Source organism: Trachemys scripta, chromosome 25 (genome assembly GCF_013100865.1).
Source record: "Trachemys scripta elegans isolate TJP31775 chromosome 25, CAS_Tse_1.0, whole genome shotgun sequence".
NCBI classification, from domain to species: Eukaryota; Metazoa; Chordata; order Testudines; family Emydidae; genus Trachemys; species Trachemys scripta.
This window is the reverse complement of record NC_048322.1, coordinates 6,526,079-6,543,005: the sequence shown is the minus strand read 5'-3', so window position 1 is coordinate 6,543,005 and position 16,927 is coordinate 6,526,079. Positions and strand designations below refer to the sequence as shown.

Here is a 16,927-nt window from a genome sequence, read left to right as displayed (position 1 = left end):
TGGGTTGGGCGACATTTCCTCTAGACGAAAATGAAAGACAAGTCTGCCCCTTGTCAACATGCTTTGAAAGGATCAAATCAAGGCTCTAAGGCATTCCAAACCAGCATCTTCTCAACAGCATTGTCACCCCCCAAGCCTTTCACCCACCAGAAACGGTCACTAATGAACGTTCAGTCAACAAAGAACGAGTCCATCTCTCCAGTCCAGCCACTTCCAGCAGACACTGCTCTGCAGTCATTTGAGGGACCAGAAAGCAGCCTTGCAACTGCTGCCCTGTACCTATGCTGGCATTTGAGATATTCAATTTTGTGACCACCACAATCACTGGTTTGTTTGGAAAATAGGGCGATCTACTGTATTTTGAAATTGGGAGGAAGAAGTAAAAAGGTTTATTGACCCAAGACTGAAAATTTGAGATTCCTCTCCCCTGCCGCCCCCACACACATTTGATTTAGGGTAGTAAACGTTTTTGAAGTTAGAGGGATGCGAACACTCTTCTCCTCTCCCCCCCCCCCCCCCCCATCAGCTTTATTCAAGTCTCAGCTGTATTTCAGCAAGAAGTCAACTTTACCAGCCACTGGGCCACACAAGAGTGAGATTCAACTCTAGCTCCTGGGTTGGAGAATGAGAATTTCTCTCAGCTCGTGTACCACACTGGGGGAAGCCTGCCTGGACCCCACCCAAGTGGTGTCCCTTGCTGAATCTCGCTCACCCAAACAAGGACTGAGCTGTCTTTTCCAAGCAAGACTTGTCTAGCCATGAAAAACTTCTCCATGCTACTAAAAACCATGCTGTCTGTGACCGCCCTGCATCACCAGAGAGCAGCTGGTTTAAATGGGTCAAGTGGGCGGTCTTGAGTCTGAGACCACCTCATGTTTAGGTTGCCAGTTCAAACCCAGTCTGGCCTGGGAACTATTAGGAGTCTGGTGACCCCTGTAAGAAGAGAGTTTGTATTAGGACTGTCTACTGTGGTTAAGATTAAGTGGTACCCCCTCCGTCCATTAGGGGTACACAGCATGCTGGCCAGGCAGTGGGGGACCTCTTACCATCCCCCAGAGAATACAGGGTTCCTTTAGATGCTCAAACAAATGCTGCTCTCCACAGGTTTGTGGGGTGTCAGAGCACCTTACAGAGGGAGAGTTAGCTCTCGACAGCCCCAGGAGGGGTTTTACAGATGGGGAAACCGAGGCACAGACACATGGAGGCCAATATTTGGAGAAAGGCATCCACCATCACAGGCCAAACTGAAGACGTGACATGAGCACCCACACCTGGTCAACAGGCATTCTGGGGGGTGGAAGGCTTACAGCACTTCCAATTGGAGAGGAATGTTATTGCCACATTGAACTTGCACAAGAGACAGCCACCCCCCTCCTCCCCCCCGGCTCTAACCCACTAGCCCCCACCCCTCAGCCCAGAGAGACTCCTCCCACAGCCAGGGATAGAACCCAGGAGTCCCACCTCAATCCAGACTACAGTGTCTTTGCCAACCCCCTCAGCATGGCAGGAAAGATCCGGCGACACCAGGAGTCCGTGCAAATTCCTTTACTGACACCCAAACTGCACACGTTTGCAAAAAGTGCTCTTCAAAAAAAGTGGTGGGGAGGGAGGGAATTAACTTAAGTTTCAACAGCGAGTTTCCCTTTGAACTGAGGAAGCTGTGGGAGGTGGGGAGACTAGCCCCTCAAAAAGTTTTTTTTTTTTTTTTTTAAACTTAAAGATTGTGTTCAGTCCCCCCTCAGGGTTCACATTCTTGGCTTCGATCAGCAGCGAGGATTGGGGGGACTGGGTGGCGTTTGGGGTCTCTGTGCAGTACGAGGTAACTTGGATACGGGCAAGATGGACACCTAGAGGAGAGAGGAAAGGTGGTCAGACTGAAACCGAAGCCCCTGGGGGTGAGGGGGCAGAGAAGACCCCAGCACTCAGCAGGAGACAGCCATACTTAATCAAGGTATGTTTCATGGGGTGAGGCCAGATCGGCTAGGCCAGGGGCCAACCCAAGTCTGTATCTGATCAGATCTACAGGCCAGCTAAGCTACCAGCCCTTGTCACTTGGTGGCCAGCTGGATTATTAGCTAGCAGAAGAGATCTGCTCACCCAGTCATGCCAGTCTTTCCATATCAAGCCATTGGCACCCGACGCCTTCCCCTCCCCTCGCAGAGTCCTTACCAGCTGGCAGCTCTGCATCCCCTCACTATTATGCCAGCAGGGCTGGAGCAGGGTCCCCCCCGGGCTCAGGCGTCGAAGTCTGCAGAGAGAAACCCCAGGTTAGTGACTACCCCGACAGGCCTTCCTGCTTCCGGGGGTGGCCAATGAGTGGCCGCTAGTGTCGGGGCAAGAAAAAACCCAGGGCTGTGGGCAAGGGGCTGATTTTGGAGCACGCTGGAGGCTGGATGGCCCACCGTGATGCCATGCTTGATGGTCCAGAGCCCTCTCATGGCAATGTGAGCTTAATGCAGGAGGTTCAAGGAGAAGCTGCCATCTGCTGCGGGCCAGCAGGAGGGGTACCACCACCCAGCCATGATCTCCTGTAGGAGAGAGTGGTCATGCCACCTGCACCCTGTCTAACCCTGCAGACACTGGCTAATGACTCATGGGTTTGCCATTCCCTAGGGGCACCGTGCCAGGACAGTTGGCAGATCAGGTTTCACCCAGTGCCAGTCCTGACTAGCTCTCTCCTCTCATTCTTCTACCTCCAACCACGCCCTACAGCCAGGGGGCACGGCGCCCAGTGTACAGACATGCCAGGTGGATCCAGGAAGCACTAACTGCCGGGAGCTGCTCCCAGAGAGCTAGGTGCCATTAGAATGCCCCACAAGAATTAACTTGTTTTTGTACAGCTGCTGCCTGGCAGCACTAGATTTTTGCCATGCTGTGGCACCAGGTTATACCACCCAGTCCCCTGCCCAGAGCTGGGCACTTACATCCACAAGCTGTCGCTGGATCTCTGGCAGTGGCTGGGAGGGACCCTCCGGAGCGGGGGCAGCAGGTTTGCTGGCTTCCAGCGCTGGTTCCTGAGTGGTGGCCGGGGTGCTGGCAGCAGGGGTGTCCCCCGCAGCGGCAGAGCTCAGAGCAGGCTGGTCTTTGGAGGCGGTAACGGTCGGCTAGGGTGGGAGAGATCATACGGCATTTCAGTCACGAGTGTTTCTCATCTGGACAGCACCTTGCTGCCCGTAGGCCTCATTGAGCCAGCCAAGACCAGCTGCTCATGTGCCACGTGAAACAGACCCAGGAGCTCAGGGAGGCAGAATGTAATTGCTCTGATTGGACTATGGGGCTAGCGCCCCCTGCTGTTCTGCAGGGTGTAATGATCCATCAGTGCTCTCAGCTTACAGTGGGAGACTTAAGCTAGACTACTCAAGAGAGTTAGGTCAACGCAAGGAGGCTCACGTTTATCTGATTGTGGAAGCGTCTACACTTCAATATTCCTCCCGCCGACAGCCGCCGACTTAACTCCACCTCCACGAGCATGCTTATCACAGAATATCAGGGTTGGAAGATACCTCAGGAGGTCATCTAGTCCAACCCCCTGCTCAAAGCAGGCCCAATTCCCAACTAAATCATCCCAGCCAGGGCTCTGTCAAGCCTGACCTTAAAAATCTCTAAGGAAGGAGATTCCAGCACCTCCCTAGGGACCCCATTCCAGTGCTTCACCACCCTCCTAGGGAAATAGTGTTTCCTAATATCCAACCTAGACCACCCCCACTGCAACTTGAGACCATTGCTCCTTGTTCTGTCATCTGCCACCACCGAGAACAGCTGAGCTCCATCCTCCTTGGAACCCCCCTTCAGGTAGTTGAAAGCAGCTATCAAATCCCCTCTCATTCTTCTCTTCTGCAGACTAAACAATCCCAGTTCCCTCAGCCTCTCCTCATAAGTCATGTGCCCCAGCCCCCGATCATTTTCATTGCCCTCTGCTGGACTCTCTCCAATTTGTCCATATCCCTTTGCTAGTGGGGGAACCAAAACTGGATGCAATACTCCAGGTGTGGCCTCACCAGTGCTGAATAGAGGGGAACAATCACTCGATCTGCTGGCAATGCTCCTACTAATACAGCCTGATATGCCGTTGGCCTTCTTGGCAACAAGGGCACACTGCTGACTCATATCCAGCTTCTCATCCACTGTAACCCCCAGGTCCTTTTCTGCAGAACGGCTGCTTAGCCAGTCGGTCCCCAGTCTGTAGCAGTGAATGGGATTCTTCCGTCCTAAGTGCAGGACTCTGCACTTGTCCTTGTTGAACCTTCGATTTCTTTTGGCCCAATCCTCCAATTTGTCTAGGTCACTCTGGACCCTCTCCCTACTTATGTCGACTGTTACTGGCTTTCAGAAGCCGTCCTGCAACGCCCTGCATTGACAGGACAAATGGATACAAGCTCTCCTGAGGACATGCCACACCAACACGAGGAGCAAAGCTTAGATCTTCACGAGCGATGAATTACTGCAGAGGCTCTAAGCGGACGTAAGTTAGGTTGACTTTAATTTTGTCACAGAGCTCAGAGGTCAAGACATGACTTGATTAGCGTGTGGGGAAGAAGTGCCAGATACTAAGGTGGCTGGACATGAAAGCCAGACAAATTGCTGTGGAAAATAAAGCACCCAGTGTGGGGGAAGTACTGCTTGAATCCAACTCCCAAAGGGAAACGGGACATTCTCGGTCTCTCAACGGCTTCAGATCCTGACTGGCTGGCCTTTCTGGGAAGATGCTTTAGTTCCTGGGCTCAGGACAGGATGAAGTTTAATGACTCGTGAGCAACATACCAAGTCAGATAGACGATCCCTTCCGGCCTTAAAAATCTAAGTCAGGTGAACGCGGGCGCTTCAGAGCGCCCTTTGCTAGGGCGTTGGTTCAGTGTTGACTCGGGGTAGGGCACCACCTACTGAGTCACCCACACAGGAGCACAGGCCCAACCCTGTGTTAACTTCCTTGATCTGATAAGGTCGCAGCCCAACAGCTGTGGGGCTGTACCTACTGGAAAGTGTCTGGGGGCCTGTTCCCTTCAGTTGCATTGCAACATTGGCCTGCCAGGGCTGTAAAGCCGATTGAGCGGCTTCCTGCACAAGAAGGGGCGTGGACGATTCTCCATCCCTGGAGTCTTTAAACCAACACTGGCCTCAGATACGCTCTGCTCAAGCTGAAGTTATGGGGCTTGCCACAGAAGTTGCTGGGGGCATTCTGCAGATGCAGGAGGTCACAATTTTCCCTCTTTCCAACCCCGCCCCCATCCCTCCCCAAACCAGAGTCCCTAATACTGGGGCAGGCAAACTTTTTGGCCTGAGGACTGCATCGGGTTTCCGAAATTGTATGGAGGGCCGGTTAGGGAAGGCTGTGCCTCCCCAAACAGCCAGGCATGGCCCGGCCCCCGCCCCCATCCGACTCCCCCTGCTTTTCACCCCAACAGCCCCCCCGGGGACCCCTGCCCCATCCAACCACCCCTTCTCCCTGTCCCCTGATCATCCTGGAACCCCTGTCCCTGACTGCCCTCCACTGCCCCATCCAACCCCAGCCTCCTTCCTGACTGCCCCCCTGGAACCCCTACCCCCATTCAATCCCCCTGTTCCCCACCCTCTGACCGCCTCGACCCCTAGCCACAACCCTGCCCCCTAACCACCACCACCCCAAACACCCCCTCCCTGCCCCCTTACTGCGCTGCCTGGAGCACCGATGGCTGGCAGCACTACAGCCATGCCGCCCAGAATGGCAGGACAGGCAGCTGCGCCACCCGGCGGGAGCCAGCCACGCCACGGCACTGCCCAGAGCATTGGGTCAGGCCCCAGGAGCTCGCTGCCTGCAGAGCAAGCGGAGGCTGTGGGCGAGGGGCCAGGGGCTAGCCTCCCAGGTAGGAGCTCAGGGGCCAGGCAGGAGGGTCCCACAGGCTGGAGGTGACCTGCAGGCCATAGTTTGCCTACCTCTGCCCTAGTACCCAGTACAGCCAAAAACCCTGAGCCACGGGACTGTGGGAGGGGCCCGTTTAGTGCCAGTCTTACCAGCTACGCTAAGATACCCATGTTTAAGACTGCCGTTTAGTGCCAAGACACCGACGAGCTGGGATCTAAGTCTTTGCAATTTTAACACTGAGGGTTCAAACTTCACTAGGTCCTTCATCTCTCTCATGTACTTCTTTGCCACCAGCTGCCGCCGCCCCCCCCCCCCCGATATCCATAACGTTTAAATGCTTCACTATTTTAAGGTGGGAGGGGAACCACCACCCGTATGAGGTCAGGCCAGTGCTACAATCTTCATGTTAGACAAGGGAAACTGAGGCACAGATGCTAAGTGACATGCTCACGGTCATACAAAGTTGAGCACAGCAGGATTTGAACTTCAGTCTTCCAAGACTCAAGATGGGGTCCTAATCATCGGGAAATCCCAAGCAGCTTATCCCCATTAAGCTTAGGGTTATAGGCCCCCCCTAGATGGAGAACTTATTACAGGCCCTCTCTCACCTGCTGCGATTGGGGGGATAGATTCTGGACCCCCCTGGTTTACTGCCTCCTCTGATGCCTATCCCAAAATGCACTGCAGGGCCATCCAACCCACTACGTGCCCATATGGCATGTGTGTGTACGTACACACACACCCCCAGTTGCCCTGAGCTCCCCTGTCCGAGAAAGGAGTCAAGTGGCCACGGTTTTAGGTACCGAGTACCTGCCACCAAGGAATTGCCCACCCCAGCTCTCACCTCTGCCACCGCCGGCCGGGTGCCAGCTGTTTGCTGCCGTCTGCGCTGGAAGTAGGGCCGGTTACGCTGGCGCTGGGGTTCGGGACGGATGCTGTCTGCTGGGGCTGGCACCACTTTGGTCTCACCGTCGCCTCCTTCAGTGGTGGGTTGTTGTGGCGGGCGGGGGCGGAAGGGTCTGGATCGGGTGTGGGGTGGGGATGGAAGAAGGTTATGAGCAGGCCTCTGCAGGGCCAGGAAGTCTAACCTGCTTTGGCCAGACTCCCAGAGAACCTTTTACTAGCACCACTACTCTGTGCCGAGCACCTTAATGTGTGACCGGCCACCTAAGCCCTCTGAGTTAGCCAGACTTCCCATTGTATCCACAGAGCAGCAGCTTGCCCGGAGCTGGGAATGGGACCCAGGTGTCCTGGCTGAAAACTGCTGATGGAAAATTGGGTTTTGATTAAATGAAGGTTTGACAGAAAAAATTGATAATCGTTTCCCTGGAAACTGACTGCTTGGAAGCACAAGAGTTTCCAGTTCCACAAGATTTCAATTCTGAAGTGTCACAGCTGCACCACGTGGGAAACTGTAGCTTGGCTGCCTCATGTTGTCCATTCCCCTCTATGGTCTGACTCCTTGGTTGAACTCCATCTCCCATAATGCATTGCCTTATCAAAAAGGCAAGACCATGGTGCATCATGGGAACTGTAGTTTGGAGGGGTGTCATGCTCCTGTTCAGACTACAATTCCCATGATGTGCCATGGTCTTGCTTCTTGGTGAGGCAATGCATCATGGGAAAAGAGATGGTCCAGGCATCTTGATTACAACTCCATCTTCCATGATGCACTGTCTTGCCTCACCAAGAAGCAAGACCATGATGCATCATGGGAGTTGTAGTTTGGGTGCCTCGTGCTCCCAATTCCCTATGGTCTGGGCTCCCTGGCTAAAGTCCATCTCCCACGATCCATTGCCTTGCCTCAGAGACATGAGCAAGGTGCATCATGGGAGTTGTAGTCTGACCAGGAGAACAGGTGCACAAGGCACCAAAACTACAGTTCCCATGATGCACCATAGCAGCATTTCAGAATTAAAACATTTGGGTTTCTCCCTCCCCTGAAGATACAAAATGTTCAGTTGAGTCATTTTCTGACCAGTTGTCCTGATTCGAGCAAGTCTGTCACTGGGAATTCATTCACTTCCCACACTACTCATCCAGACCCAAGGTTTCAGCCACCCACACTATCCGGGGGGGGCGCACATAACTAGCAGGGTGTCTCAGGCCTCATCGACAACTTGTGCCACTAACTATAATAAAGTAGTACAACCCTCCTAGTCTGGACAGTTATAGTGATATAAAGGTACTTCCCTCTAGACAAGTATAGTCACCTTTAGAGCAAAGTCACCCCCCCCCAATCAAAAGTAATATCCTAGTAGAAACCCCACACAGGTAGCATGTGGTGCTAAGTGAAGCCAGAGGCCTAGCGGTATTGGAAAACCCCTATTCCCTAGAAGGCACCCAGAAGGGTACATGCAGCTCTAGCATTAAGATTCCACACCAGTTACACTGGTATTGAGACCTCCATGGCTAGGCCAATGACTGGCCTCGCGATTAGTGGGGGGGACAGCGTTCCAATAGACTAGAGGTGTCTTTTCCAGTGCAGCTTTGGGTATTGCTCCCCAAAAAGGGGGAGATATCTGGCTCACCTTCCATCATGAAGAGCCAAATTTAACCCACAGCTTCCAAGAGACGGTTGTTTTAGTGCATCAGGGCGAGCCTCAGTTCCCAGTGGTCAAACAGCAGCTACATGATCGCGCTTTCAGATTGCTGGTCCCAAATCGCTGCTTGGGACGCTTGCAGATACCCATCTGCTAATCCCAGTCTAGCCCTGGGAGGCTAGACCATTTCCCATTACCATTTTCCACCCCATCCATGGTTATTCTAAGCTGCTTTTCTCCCGAGCCAGCCTCAGGGCAGGCCTCGCTGCTTTCAGTTGCGTGAAGGCAGGAATCAAGCTTTGATGAACTCTTCTAGCAAGATCACCTGCTAGGACAGCGTGGAAGGGGATGGTAACTGGGCGTTCTACTCTTGTGTTTATGGTGGTCCCACAAAAAAAAAAAAGGGCTTCTGTTTCCCCACTGGAGCAGAGATTCAGGGTGAGATTTTGATCCTTAACCCACAATGGAAACGGGGTTTGAGTCCCACCTTTGACCATCCCCACCCTTAATTTAGGAGGCAGATGGATCGCACAGGCCTGTTTTAGAGCCAGATGGGAGACTGGCCCAGTTGAGATCTCAAAGTAAAATCGGATCACTGGCAGCTGCCGCCACAGTGGAGAAGGGACCAACGACACAGCAAGCCAGCCACTAGCCAGAGGAAGCTGGCCTCTGCACACTTACCTGCGGTATCTGGGCCGGAAGCGAGGGGCTGGAGCTCTCTCCCCTGCCTGGACTGGCGGTTGCTGGTCTCCCTCTGGCTGGGTGGCATCTTTAGGTTCTGCGCCTTCCGTGCCCTATGGCAAACATAACTCTGATCATATGGTCTTGTGACGGATCTGCCACTAAGAAGGTAGATGAACCTGTGCATGAACTCTGCCGTCTTACAGGCCCAAATACTACCCCACAGGGCCTGGGATCAGCTAGCAGAGAGCAGGCTGCTTCCCCCTTGCCATGCCCGGGCCTCACCTGCACCGGCTGGGCTTGCTGCTGGATCGGAGGCCGGGGCCCACGCACAAATCTCCGGCGGAAGAAGAACGGCAGAGGGCGCCTCCTGCGGGGCTGCTGCTGCTGCATGGCGTCGTCGGCTCTCTCCCCCTCGCTGACCGGCTCGGCGGCCCCTTCCACTCTGGTGGCGTCCTGCGGTGGCAGCTGGGCCTGCCGGGGCCTGGGGATGAATCTGCGGAAGCGCCGGCGGTTGGGGGCATAGCGGCTGCCTTTCACCGGCACGCCGCCCGGGCCGGTGACGTTGGCCGCCTCGGCGCCCTGCAGCAGACGTGAGGAGACAAGCCCTGAGCAGGGGAAACAGACCCCCCCCCTTACCCCCAACCCGATCTTTGCCAGCTACTCTGCACGCATCGGCCCGGCCTCCCCGCCTCACCTTCTCTCCTTCCACAACATCAAACTCCACCGTCTCCCCATCGCCCACACTGCGCAGGAACTTCCGAGGGTTGTTCCTCTTGATGGCTGTCTGGAGGCAGCAGCAGAGAAGAGATTGGGGGCGGGGTCAGCTTGCCCCAGGAGATGGGCAAAGTTGAAGCTACATCCCATGGTCCCTGAGACTGATGAGAAACAACTGCTCCTCCCACCCAGCTCTTCATGTGGAGAGCGACCCAGTCCAGGAACAAGGGGCCATCTCCATGCTCCCAGTTAGGGCCAAGCCACTGCTTGCCCCATGGTGCTAGAACAGGGGCGGGCAAACTTTTTGGCCGGAGGGCCGTATCGGGTTTTGGAAATTGTATGGAGGGCTGGTTAGGGGAGGGGGTCGTGGCCCCGCCCCCACCCCGGGACTCCTGCCCCAACCAAACCCCAGCTCCCTGTTCCCTGACTGCCCCCTGCCACGCCATCCAACCCCCCTCCTCCCTGACTGCCCTCCGGGACACCTGCCTGCATTCGACCCCCATTCCCCCACCATCACCACCACCCCAACTCCTATCCACACTCCTGCCCACCACCCCAAACTCCCCTGCCCCCTTACCACGCTGCCTGGAGCACTGGTGGCTGACGGCGCTACAGCCGCACCGCCTGGCTGGAGCTGGGCCACGCCGCCTCCGCGCAGCTCAGAGAGCCGGGTCAGGCCGGGCTCTGCAGCTGCGTTGCCCCCAGGAGCTCACAGCCCCACCACCCAGAGCATTGCGCCAGCAGCAGAGCGAGCAAGCTGAGGCTGCGGGGGAGGGGGGACAGCAGGGAAGGGGCCGGGGGTGAGCCTCCCGGGCCAGGAGATCAGGGGTCGGGCAGGACAGTCCCGCAGGCCGGATGTGGCCTGCGGGCCCTAGTTTGCCTACCCCTGTGCTAGAAACAAGCTCAAGTCCTGCCAAAACTGAATGCCCACCTGGAAACAGGGCACTACCCCAGTTCCGCCCCCTCGCCCCGAACTCCCTCAACCCTGGCAGAGCAGAATTGCAGCTGCTGGGCACCAGCTACCTCAGAGACCCACAAGCCGCTCAGGGCTAGAATTCGAGTGATCACAGAGGTGGAGCCCCATTATACCCATGTGCGCCCGGCAAATGCTGCTTCTCAAAGAGCAGGCCCAGGAACAGAAGGAGAGCCCGGGAGACAGTTGTGCTCAGCCGAGGGCATGGGGAAGGCCCGGAGGGTGTCTGGCATGCCAGGTGCCAACCAGTTCCTGAAACCGAGAATCACGTCCTGAAACTGACCAAGGTCTTACCTGGTGCACAAAAACATCCTCCTTGGTGTCGTTCCTGCAGGGATGGAGAGAGTTTGAGTGATCATGGCTCCGTGCCTGGCACGGTGATGTGGCCCATACACACACCACCAGACCAGGCCCTGCATAATCCTGCCTCTCCCTCGGTTAGTGCCCACCATCCCTGTGCTTTCAGCTGCCAGGCTGCCCCCCCCCCCCCGCCCTCCTCTCTTGCAGTCCCCATACCCCCTCCCAGTGCCTTGCTTGGGCACTTTAGAGCAGGGAACAGATTGGGTGTGAGTTTACATTGCTACGCAGCATTTGTCAAAGCCTCCTAGGTGCGCCTGGAGTTTTGCGCCTTTAGCAATAAGGCCAAGACAGCACCACGATGGTTGCATGGAAGGTCTCAATCTCTGCACCTAAGATGTAGGTCGATCCACCGACGTCGCTCAGGGCTGCGAAAAAGGTCGCGCCATGGGGCTGCACAGCTCTTGCAAGTTTGAGGCCACGGCCCTGGCGGACTGTGGCAGATCCCAGCGGCATCAGCATCTCATTGCCTGCAACACAATGCCCTCTTCTGGATGTTCGGGCGCGCTGAAGTACTCAATTATATCTTGGCTGAGTGCTTAAACCTCGCACCCCACTTATTATACAGAAACTGAAGCCCAAATCCTCTGCTGGGGTCATACGGATGCCAGCTGAGGATCTGTCCACAAAGGACATTTGCCAAGGTCAGAGAGGGGTCTAAGCCCAGTTGAGATACTGCAACTTGTGGCATGTTAACAGGATCTTTTTTGGTCAGGGATCAAATCAAGGACTTTTAAGCAATTAAAGAAACACCCATTCTTCAAGCAGAATATTAGCCAAGAGGTGAAACTGCCCTGCCCCCAGCATTTCCATGAGGTGCGAACACTGGTGGTCATTCTGCTTTGGAGAGAACGAGTACACGGCTGATTTTTAACAACAAATCCCAAATAGCAAGGTGTTTAAAGAACCGGCCCCGCACCTAACCCGTAAGAGCATTGGGGATATCAAGGCTCATCTTTGCTGGATGCCTCTGTGGAGGACCGCATTGGGATCTCAGCTGTCAGAGAGCCCATCACCTTTGACTTTCCCTCCCAAGATAACTTGTTTACACAGAGGGCTAATCCTATTGCTTACATTTTCATAGACCCCAAGGAAGCGACTGCAGTTTGATAAATTCTTTAGTCACTTAGGAAAAAAAGCCACAGAAAAATCTGACGTTTTTAAAAGCCTTTTGGGACTTCATACAAATCCAGTTCAAACCAAGTCAAAGTGCCAACCATTTTAGAAGGCCGCACTAGCCATGAACATTTATTAACCCAGCAGTTCATAGAATCATCGACTTTAAGATCAGAAGGGACCAATATGATAGTCTAATCTAACCTCCTGCACAACACAGGCCACAGAATCTCACCCACCCACTCCTGCATCAAACCTATGTCTGAGCCATTGAAGTCCTCAAATCGTGGTTTAAAGACTTCAAGGTGCAGAGAATCCTCCAGCAAGTGACCCGTGCCCCATGCTGCAAAGGAAGCAAAAAACCACCAGGGCTTCTGTCAACCTGCCCTGGAGGAAAATTCCTTCCCAACCCCATCTCTATCCACCCTCTGACAACTGTATTTTACTTGCCTGTCAAAAGAACTCCCCCGGTCCAACAAGATTTTCAAAGGGGTGGGCTGTCTGGCCACTATTGGTCGAAACCAGGTCTATTTCAGTTTTGTTTAGTCATTCAGGTACACACAGGTGAATTTAAAACAGCTGATCCCCAGTTCCAATTCAGTATTGTTCCTCAGGAGATGGTATTCACACATCAGAGGGGGACAAGAGTGTGGTGGGAAGAAACTTACTGGGCACCGCCTCTGCCCAGATTGCAGGCACAACTTGCAGGGCGGAGAAGAGGTAGGAACGTGTCACTGGAGCATGTCACAAGACCACCAAAGTAGGACTTACAGTTGAGAAGTTAAGCACCTCCTGAGATGTCTCCTAAGCTCTGTGGTTTGCTCGGTAAAAGACGGTTATCGCGGTCTCAGCTCTGCTTGAGAAAGTCTGATCCCCGCCCCACCAAGTCGTCTCCCCGCATGTGAGCCCCCCAGCCTCAGCCCTGCCGAGTCCCAACAGTCTAAGCGGGGGGTGGGGAGCTTACCTGTTAATAAATCCATAGCCGTTGCGAACATTGAACCACTTAACCGTGCCCAGCACCTGGGTGGCTGCAGGTGGTTTCCCAGGGAAGAAAGTGGAGAGGTTACAGGTCAGTCACCAGCCTCCCTCAGCCAGCAGCCCTTCCCCCTGGGCTGTTCATGGGGCAGGCAGGGAAGCACCTCTGGATAAGCCCTAAAAGTCTAGGGCACTCCAGCCCCAAGGCAGAGACCCCACACTCCTCACCCCGAGCCAGGGTCAGCCTTCCCAATACACACCCCACACCGCCCTCCCCTTCACATCTCTTCCCGCCCCCATGGCCCACCAAATTCATAGGCGCCAATTACAAGGCCAGGCAGGACCACTGATCAGCCCATGATCTCTCCCATCCCCTTCACCCACTCAACCCACGTATCCCATCCCCGCCGATCCCACCACCCCTTTCCTAATGCTAGAAGCTAATCTTCCTCCCACAAACCATCCCCACTTCCAGCTCCCCCCCACAATGTGCCTCCCCCCATCAGTCTCACCACCACAACCTCACGCACAGAACCATCCTTCCCCAGAGGCGCCCTCCATTTACCCACCCCCTAGAATTCCCTCCCTCCCTCCCCACTCAGACACCCATCTCCAACACCTTCTGGTCCCAGCTTCCCTTTACATGCCCCCAGGTGCCCTCCCCCCCACCACTTCAGCCTCTCCCCTCTGCCCCCCACCCCTCATCAGTTTGGCTCCACCCACTATGGGAGTCCAGCCCACTCTTTAGATTCCCCTCAGCTCTTAGCCAGGCCACCTCCCATCCCCACCCCCTGCCCAGAATGGGTTTCCTCACAACCCCCTCTACTCACCTGAAGAACTGCTTAGCCCCACCCCTGCCCGCATTGAAGTCTGTTTGACCCCACCCCCGCAATGTAGTTGGCTCCACCCCACCCCCTGCTGCTCCACTTCAGTTTAACCCCTCCCTAAAGAGCCAATGGTGCACACACCACCTACTCACCCTCGGCCATACTTGGCCCTAGCCACTAGACCCCATCCTCCCCCTTAGAGGCACTTGGCCCCTCCTCCCCCAGGCCACACCCACTGCCCCCTTCTCCACCCCTTCCTCTCTCTTCCCTTGGACAATGCTTGGCCCCACTCCCGCCCAAGCCCCACCCTCTAAACCCAAACCCCACCCCTAGGAAACACTAGGCTCCTCCTACTATCCCAGACCCCCCCCCCCCTCCCCGAGGACACACTTGGCCCCCCCCCCTATCCCCCCCCCCCCGACATGCTTGACCCCGCCCCTCCCCTAGGGCGCACGTGGCCCCGCCCACTAACCCAGCCCCTCTCCCTGGGGACGCGCCTGGCCCCGCCCCTAGCGCAGCACGCGCTCGGCCCAAGGCCCCGCCCCTTCTCCTCACCTCCCGCTCCCGCCCCCGCCCCCCCAACAGCCGGCGGGCGCTCGCCCGGCCCCGCCCCTGCTCCTCACCCAGGACGCGCTTGGCCGCCTGGCCGCGGGGGGCGGGCGCGGGGGCCGGGGCGGCCCCGCCCGGGCCGGGCTTGGCCAACTCCCCCGCGGGGCTCTCCCCGGCGCCGGCCCCGCTCTCCGCCTCGCTCAGCATCACCCGCCGCCGCTCCTCAGCCGCCGCCTCGCGCCGCCGGCCCCGCCCTGCCGCCGCCCAATCGGCAACCGCCCCGCGCGCGCGCGCCGGCCAATCGGCGGCCCGGCTTTTATCGCCCTCGCGCCGCTCCCTCGCGCCCCGCCCCGATTGGGCGTCGCCCGCCCCTCGCGCTCCCATTGGCCCGCGGGGTCTTCCCCGGCCGTTGTGTGGCGGGCCACGCCCGCACGCCACCTGCTGCCCCCACGTGCCCAGCTGCACGGGTCGGCATAGATTTGCATACTGATGAGTCTATTTGCATATTATAGTCTCGCGAAACACCTGGTTGGGTGTTTTGCATCTAATTGCATCGAGGTCCTGTTCCTATAGGTGAATATATTTGCATTCAGTTTTGCCGCCTGCATATATTTGCATATTTTACACATGCTGTGTATGTCTGTGTAGCCTATTTGCATATTCAACATATATTTGCATACAGTGCATACGGTTGTGTATGTTTGTGTAGTATATTTGCATATTTTACATATATTTGCAGGTGTTTTTAAATTGTACATATGGGTGAGTGTGTCTGTATAGTCTATTTGCATGTTTTACATATATTAACAAATATTTGAATATTCGGCGTGTTTTGCATATCTTTCCATGGTATTCTTCCCGGGGGTCATTATTTGCAGATAGTTCTCTTCTGGGTTCTGGTCCTCTATGTGCCTGTATTTGCATATATTTGCATTGTGAGCTCTGTCCCGCTAGTTGTATATTTTTGCACTGATACCTTATTCTTCTATTTGCATAGCTGGCTCTATTCGCGATGCAGCTCGATTTGCATACATTCGCGTATTGTGCATATATTTGCATATATTTGCATTGTTGGTGCCATTCCTTTATTGCTTGTAGTCGCATGCGTCTGCTTGCTCTAGGTCTGTGTGCGTGTATTTGCATTTATTTGCATATAAGTTACTGTTAGCTTCCTCCTGCATGCGCATTTCTTTGCAAATCATTTCATTGGTGGGTCACGTTCCTCCATGTGCACATATTAGCATATTTCTGGAACTGTTTACAAATAATTGCATACCTTCCATTTTTGGCTTGCCCCTCCCCATCCATATATTAGCATAGATAACATATATTTGCATATATTTTCATCAATGGCTTTATCCCTCCATATACATAAATATGCAGATTTTGCATCTATTTGTATTTAGATTTGCATATAATATAATTGCCGCCTTTAACCCGGTGAGTGCATATATTTATTTGCATATATTATCATGTGGGTTCATTGATACTGGTTTTGTTAACCTAGCTGCATCTGTATGAATATCCCAGAATTAAAACGATCCAGTTTTAATATAGAGTAACAGGCATTTGCATAAACCTAACTTTGCACTACTATTTGCATCTATTTGCATCACCACCAGGGCCGGCTCCAGGCACCAGCCCACCAAGCATGTGCTTGGGGCGGCGCCTGGAGGGGGGCGGCGCAGTGGGGCCCCGGCTGGGCTCGCCACCCTCCCCCCAGCGCTCTGGCCACCGGGGAGAGCGGAGAGCCCCAGCCGGGCTCGCTGTCCTCCCCCCAGTGCTCCGGCCAGTCGGGGATTGCAGGCCTGCGGCCAGGCTCAGCGCCCTCCCCTGCCACGCTGCGGGGGGGTGGGGGGCGGCGGGTGGCTTTTTTGCCTAGGGCGGCAAAAAAAGCCAGAGCCGGCCCTGATCACCACTAATTATGCGGTGTCATTTGCATACGTTATAATAGGAATCCCCCACCAGTGATGGGCATATTGGAAAATTGCTTGCATCTATCGGCTCCTAGGAGCACGGTTAATCGGTTATCGGCATTTCTATTACAACTGCCTGTAACTATATGCTAAGCTGGCCACAGTGGGCCAATATTTGCAAATATGATTCTCCGCATAGCTTCGTTTGGGGCACTCATGTCAGTGGTATTATTTGCGTGCTTAAGATTAAGCGTGTTTATGTGTTTGCAGGTGTTAACAGCGGTGGCTCCCCACCCCAGAGGTGGCTGCATCTCAACAGTGGGTGAGGGATCCCTGAATAAACCGCGGTGCCATTCCAGAGGTAGCTGCATCTCCGCATTGGGCAATAGATCCCTGTATAAATAGGTGTCTCCACCCCAGAGCTGGCTGCATCT

At 55.0% G+C, this 16,927-nt stretch overlaps 1 protein-coding gene across 1 annotated transcript; it reads right to left on the bottom strand.

The window, feature by feature from the left end:
• Positions 1–1,536: 1,536 nt before the first annotated feature.
• On the bottom strand, positions 1,537–14,961 carry YBX2 (Y-box binding protein 2). The gene is made up of 10 exons (XM_034757040.1): positions 14,652–14,961; positions 13,191–13,254; positions 11,048–11,081; positions 9,761–9,850; positions 9,349–9,645; positions 9,064–9,176; positions 6,684–6,858; positions 2,925–3,104; positions 2,170–2,248; positions 1,537–1,847 (listed from the first exon to the last, which is right to left on the bottom strand). The coding sequence occupies exons 1-9, from the start codon at positions 14,959–14,961 to the stop codon at positions 2,198–2,200; spliced, it is 1,314 nt and encodes a 437-aa protein (XP_034612931.1). The 3' UTR covers positions 1,537–1,847; positions 2,170–2,197.
• Between the last annotated feature and the right edge of the window lie 1,966 nt (positions 14,962–16,927).